At 47.0% G+C, this 6,524-nt stretch overlaps 1 protein-coding gene across 1 annotated transcript; it reads left to right on the top strand.

Annotated features, from left to right (window-relative positions):
• Positions 1-2,469: 2,469 nt before the first annotated feature.
• On the top strand, positions 2,470-3,003 carry EI90DRAFT_3023780 (uncharacterized protein; the record flags this gene model as incomplete). The annotated part of the gene is made up of 1 exon (XM_039057880.1): positions 2,470-3,003. One exon carries the CDS (start codon positions 2,470-2,472, stop codon positions 3,001-3,003), a length of 534 nt encoding a protein of 177 aa, XP_038907772.1.
• Positions 3,004-6,524: the final 3,521 nt, after the last annotated feature.

The raw sequence follows: 6,524 nt of genomic DNA, 5'->3' as shown, positions 1-6,524 counted from the left end.
TACTTCAGGTGTTACCCCTGGGGTTCTTTCACTCTCTCGTGCTGGAGATGCGCTTTTTCTCCTTTTCTTTGCGATAACTCGGTGAAGCTTTGGCATTGCTGGCTTATGCGCACTGCGGTATTTACACGAGTTATCCTCTACAGGCGCCCGGGACGCATCCCTCACCGGCTGCCTTTGTCATATCCGTGCATACCCGACCCCGACCCGACTTCCGGACCTCCACCCTCTTCACCTCCGGAGTCATAACCTACCGCTGCCGTTCCGATACTCACCTTCGGTCCTGGCAACACACCTCCTCCTTACCTCTCGCCACCCTCCTACTACTCCGCTCCCCCTTCACAACACCTCCACCCTCCCGTTATCCTCCTACGCTTCCCCCGTCCGCTCCGATACTCACCTTCGGACCTGACTACTCTCCTCTCCGCCACTCCTTCTCCCCTTACCTGTCCCCTCTCTCCTCCCTCCGTTACTCCTCTGCCACCCTTCCGCCAAGTTACGACCTTCCACCGCTGTCCCGTACTTCGCACTCGGACACCACTCGTACCTTGCTCCGAGCCTCCGTCATAGTCCCTACCTCGGACTTTGACTCCACCTCGGTCTTAGTCCATTGCATTGGTGACCTCATACTACGTAAACACCATTGCCAATATCCCTCGGACTTTCAACCCTGCCTCCGTAACCTCCGTAAGCTCCGCAACCCCCGAGCTTCGCGGATCGCCTTCGGCACTCTCACCGCTTGTAATGTATTTCTCGCGTTTTCCCCTCATCCCTATTTGGACTACTGCTTCTTCCTATTCTAGCCAGTTAGTCATCATCCCCACATCCCCTCATCCTCCTGCCCCTCTGGGCCTCGCCCTCCATACCTCCTTTCGGACGTATCACAGGTCCTGCCTTATGACCTTCGGTACCGCTCTGCTCCTTCTACCCTTTGTTCCCGTTCAGACGTCTTCGTTCCGATTCAGTTACCCTTTGTTCTCCTTGTGCTTTTTCCCCTTCCATTATATATCGGTGCTTGTACATACTCGTTTTGGTTTAGTCCGAAATCGACCTGAAATGCCCCCTAGAGACTTCCTGCTCACCTACTGCAAAATTAAGGACCAAATGGACAAACAGCAATGGCACAGCGCTCCGCTTGAGTCGCTGAGGCCAAGGTCCCTCCATGCTAAGTCTCCGATTCCACTCCGGAGTCGTCTGTTTCGGCCCCGTTCTAACAAATGGGTAGCACTCACCAGACATGGCTGAGCAGCTCATACAACCTGTAATTATGCATAGAGTGCTATGAGTAACTTGGAAAATATGTACTATGAAAGAAACATAAGGGACCTACCTGAAAAACTACAACTGATGCATAAGTGCCACATCACTGAGTGAAAAAAATGTTAAGTCCACAAAGCTATTCATTCAGAGCCAACCTGTGGAGTTGATCGGATGCAAATAGGCATATTCCCTGACCTAGTTGAAGCAATGGTTTCACATACCATGCATGGGAAGGAAAGTATGTAATTGTACATTGAGATTGTTGTGATTGAGCTGCTTGAGTCTCAATCAACACATAGATTACATTGGTATGACAAATAGAAGTGGTTACAGCAAAAAACAAAACATCATAGAAAGTTGAACAAGTGAAAAAGCTGTTCAACCTGAAATCGGTAAAAAGGAGTGAGTGCAATCAATTATGTACTGATGGCATTGAGTCCCAAAAGGGAAAACATTGTGCTTGCTGTCAATAGTGCATCGACAAGCCTAGCAGAGTTGCTAGCCATCTTCATGGTATACATGGTGGGTTCTGTGGCCTCCTGGGTGGTCACAGTGCATATCATTCATGCACGAGAGTGGTGTCAAACATATAGAAGTACTGGTTAAGATATGGAATCCCAAAATGGACTAGTATTTTTGAGCATTAGTGAAGTCAGCATAGCAACAAATGTGGAAGGGAATACTGTACTCCACTGACCAACAACCAGTCATGCGTCACGCAGGCCTGCTGGTCCGGCCCAAAACACAGCCATGTCACGCATCATGCTGGGCAGGTGGTCAAGCAATCCATGTCACGCAGTTGGGCTGCCTTCTTGGTGGCTATGCAAATTGATTTCAAATTTCCTTTTTTGTAAATTAAATACATTCAAAAATGAAAATTCTTCATTTCTTCATCCAAATTGCATGCCCATCTAGCTTGCATTCCCCGGCCAAGATCCTGGCTCTGAAGGCTAAAGGAAGGCGGAGCCTCATCAAGAGTATCAGGCTTGGCTTCAGCAAACCCATCCATAGATGATGACTGGGAGTAAGAATTTTTTTACAAGGGAGTACAGTAATTGACCACTCAATGCACGTTTACCCTCAATGCAATGGCAACAAGTTTGACCTTTCCACACATCGGATTTGCATAAAAATTTGTAACTGCAAACAGTCAAGTTCAACTTGTACATATTCTAATTTTCAGCCAATTCCATCTGATAGTTGCAGAGATGGATGCCTATCGGCACCAGTGTCAGATTCATATGTAACCAATGGTTTATATTCTCGATACTATGGAGCAACACAACACAAAATAGGCATTGGAATGTGAAAACAGCTAGGCAGAGAGTGATAGAATGTTTGGATGCAGCCGAGTCAGAAATTGTTGATATGATTGAAATGATTGAAAGGGCACAAGCGCTGAGGCAAGCCAAGTCTGATGAACTTGCTGCTAAGGTGGAAAGAGGCTGGAAGAAGAAGGTTGCAGAGAAAGCTGCAGACCTAAGGAGTTCGAAGGCAGAGGCTTGGGAAGTTGCCAAGTTGGATAATGAAACGCTGCTTGAGAGGTGGGAGGTGTTGAAGGAAGAGTGCCACATTCATGGTGAGAAATTGCTGCTGAAACCACATGTTACCACGCGTGCTGGGGTGTGGGCATTGGTGTGTGGGGAAGAGCAAGGAGAGTCAGCAGAGGAGAGCTTTCTTGATGATCTAGAGCCCTCAGAATGCTCAAGCAATGAGGATGATGGCGAGGATGATGATAATAGTTGAGCGTTGCATTGTTGGGTCTTGCTTATTTTGGTATTCAAATCATGATCTTGCAAAAAATCCTTCTACATCCATCATTTCTTCGTATTTTGTCTCCATGTTTGGGATATATTTACTTCGGTTACTAATCTACAAACTGTGCCAGTTTGGAACCCACCCGATGTACACTTCGTTGTTGAGGGCCATGGGAACGTTGAGGGAAAGTGCAAGTGCATTGAGTGGTCAATTACTGTACGGCAAACATGTTTTCAAATTTCCCATCCACCACTTTCCTTTTGAAATAAAATACATTTGGCTAACTCTGGTAAATAGAGTAGAGGCCTGGCCGGTCAGGTGTCACACATCAAAATGAGCCAGCAGTCCATCACACATGTATCACGTGCAGGTCCCTGGCAGTTGTTGGTTGGTGGAGTACAGTAATAGAAAATGAAATAGGAGAAAGGACAGGATTGTTGAGGCAGCCCTCACTTAGGCTTACGTCCCTGTATGGCTTCTTAGGCTGAAGTGGGAAACGTATTGTTATTAGAATGAAAGGCTAGACTAAACTAAGGTACTTGCCTGAAGTGGGAAATGAGAAGAAGGTTGCTTCTTCGGTCCTGCTTCAGCTTAGTTTATATACATGTGAGAACAGGTCACGTGGAGGTGCCATGTCAGCCCTGGGTGGAGCCAGGTTATCATGGGTGGCTCCGCAGTCGATCCCAAGTGTCAGAGAAGGGAAATACAAGTAGGAATGTGTGGCACATCTGGCATCGGGGTGCCCATGCGGGGTGCTCGGCATCGGATGCATCCATGCTACAGGTGTAGGAGAAAAAGAGAGGTTGTCCATATAAAGATAGAGAAGAAGGGAAGAAAGAGAGAAAGAAAGAAAGGGTGCAAGAGAGGAAAAGGAGAAGGAGATGGTGGTGGTGTGGTGCGGTGCAGTGTGCCCTGACAGCTACATGTGTGGGTGTGGGAAAGTAGTTTCCATGGAGGTTTTCTGGTTGATTTAATAGTCAAATCTTACTCAATTGACCTAGTTTCTTGTTTGATATTTTCTATAAATTCTCCTGAGCATTCTGTCTTGTTGATGCTAAGCTTGAAGTATTTTTATTAATTTTATTTCTTCCTATTTGTTGTATGGGGGTTTTTGTAATTTATCTGGCATATTTCCATAATGAGTTTTCATAGGGTGACCATTATTTCTCCTACAGCACTCGCACCAGATGCCCTCGGGACCTCCTGTGGAGATACCCAGGTGGTTATGGCTGTGTGCGAGGGTGACATGGCACCTGTCATGTGACCCAAGCTGCATGTATATAAACGTACCTGGAGTGGGAACCGAAGAAGTAGCCTTCTTCTCATCTTTCCACTTCAGTCTAAGTGGCCAGGGACCATTGTCCTGTATTGGGCCTGTCAGTATGCACACCCGATCTGCACCCCATCAGTGTAAGGGATGGGTGGTAGATGTCAAGGACACGTGAGGAGGGCAGTGTCCCTGGACCTTTCCCTGGAAGGAGGCTGGAGGTAGAGAACGAGCAGAGGACCGCAGCCTCAGTGACTTGGAGAGGAGCGCTGTGCCTACATTCAGTAAATGCTTAGGAGTCTGGTCCTTAACTTCAGAACAAGAGGGCATGAACTCTGGGGGGTAGTCTAGTCATCGATTTTTGCACTGAGGTGCCATCAACTACAGTACAGGACTTATATACATAATGGAAGACAAATGGGAACAAAGGGGAAAACCCAAGGGGACTTACCCACTTGCCGGGTCAGCAAGCTCATGAGAGAATCACCTTATTGGGCATTGTGGAGTGGGTAGGTGAAGGGTGGAATTAGCGACAGCTACTAGAAGTGGGAAAACCTTTGCAGAGTGGGTGGAGGTCCTAGGAGGTCCATAGTAATATTGGGTAGATAGAAATATTAATAATCATGTAGGATGAGGATAAGAGATACCGGAGGAGGTACTGGAGATTGGAGGCAGAGGTGAACTGGAGGGTATAGGGAGGTGCGAGGGGAGGATGGACCGGAGGTGGACCGGAGGTGTGGCAGAGTAGAGCAGAGGTGAGGCGGAGTTGGTATGGATATGACAGTAGAGTGGTGATGCATGCAAAGCATGCTTTCTTTATTTGTCTTTATTCTTTGTATACAATGTAAAACAACTGTATTTACATATGTATGGCTCGGGCTTGGGTAAAGGGTTCTTCACTCTTTACCCTCAACCCGAAGTCGAATCATAAGCTCCATACAGCCTAGATCTCGACTACTGAGGACTGAGTCAACCCAGGCCAGCACCCCAACTGGCCTTACAGAAAGGGGTGGGGTGTCAGGGACCGACCTGGGGTTGAGAGCATCCAGGTGTATTGCCTGGGGCTGAGGGCCCGGCAGGGTGTGACATGGGCATGTGTTGTTATAATCGTGGCATCGCAGCCAGACACACTGAGCACAATATCACAGTGTCATTAGATAGCATCATCCAGCTCTACACATAGTACTTATATACATTTCTGTGTGGCGCAAATGAACAAAGGCTAAAGTGTTAGGACAATGAAACTTCCCATAAAAGGGAACAATAACCGTAACAACAAGGGCATTGGAATGCCACTTCAACATGTGTAGCAATGGGCCCAGTGCAGACAGGTGTCCCTGGCCACTTAAGCTGAAGTGGGAAGTGTGAATTGGTATTAACAGAAAAGGAGGCAAGTTACTTGCCTGAAGTGGGAAGTGTGAGAAGAAGGCTACTTCTCAGTTCCCACTTAGGCTATGTTTATATATGTACATGTGGCAGAGGCCACATGGGAGGCACCACATCATCTACACACACAGCCACACCCATCCGGGTATCTCTGCAAGAGATCCCAAGAGCATGTGGTGTGTGGGAGGTCACCCAGTGTGCCTGGGTCCAGGCATGTAGCACTGCAGCCAGGTCAATGGTACATTGATGTGAGGAAAGTCATCCATGTAATAGAAAAGGAAAGAAGAGAGAAGAAAGAGGAAAGGAGGGAAAGAAGAGAAAGGGGAAATGTAAGGGATTAAACTTACTTCACTATAATTCCGATTATAGTGATATCATTATGTTGCATCGCTATAATTCCCATTATAGTGATGCTATTATTTCTTTATTTATTTGTGCCAAGATATGTAATTTACATATATATACCTCAGAGTAGTTGTAAAGGCCTGGTAGCCTTTTACCTCTACTCTGTTGAATATACAGCACATTAAAGCTTATGTTTAGACAGACCTACTGAGGCCTGAGGTGAACAGGGGAACAGAACATTACCATCCCCAAAATAGTAAGCAATCCTTCACTTTTTTAAGCTAGTTTCCTTTTACAATCTCGGCACCATGATTGGTGATGGAACCCTACTGTATCTCACATGCATTGTCTACCCTGACAACATGCATTTGTGCCTAGTTCTCACATGCAAATCACACGTGCGCCGTTCCTAGATGCACGCTCACCTAGGCTGTGCCTCAGAGTAGAGGCAAACCTTCCCAATCTCAGGATCTGGGAAGCCACTGCAACACTGGTGCCAGAACCCCATTGG

This window comes from Cantharellus anzutake (genome assembly GCF_015039405.1).
Source record: "Cantharellus anzutake strain C23 chromosome Unknown EI90scaffold_230, whole genome shotgun sequence".
Taxonomy (NCBI): domain Eukaryota; kingdom Fungi; phylum Basidiomycota; class Agaricomycetes; order Cantharellales; family Hydnaceae; genus Cantharellus; species Cantharellus anzutake.
Note: the sequence above shows the minus strand (reverse complement) of the source record. Positions and strands in the feature narration are given on the sequence as shown.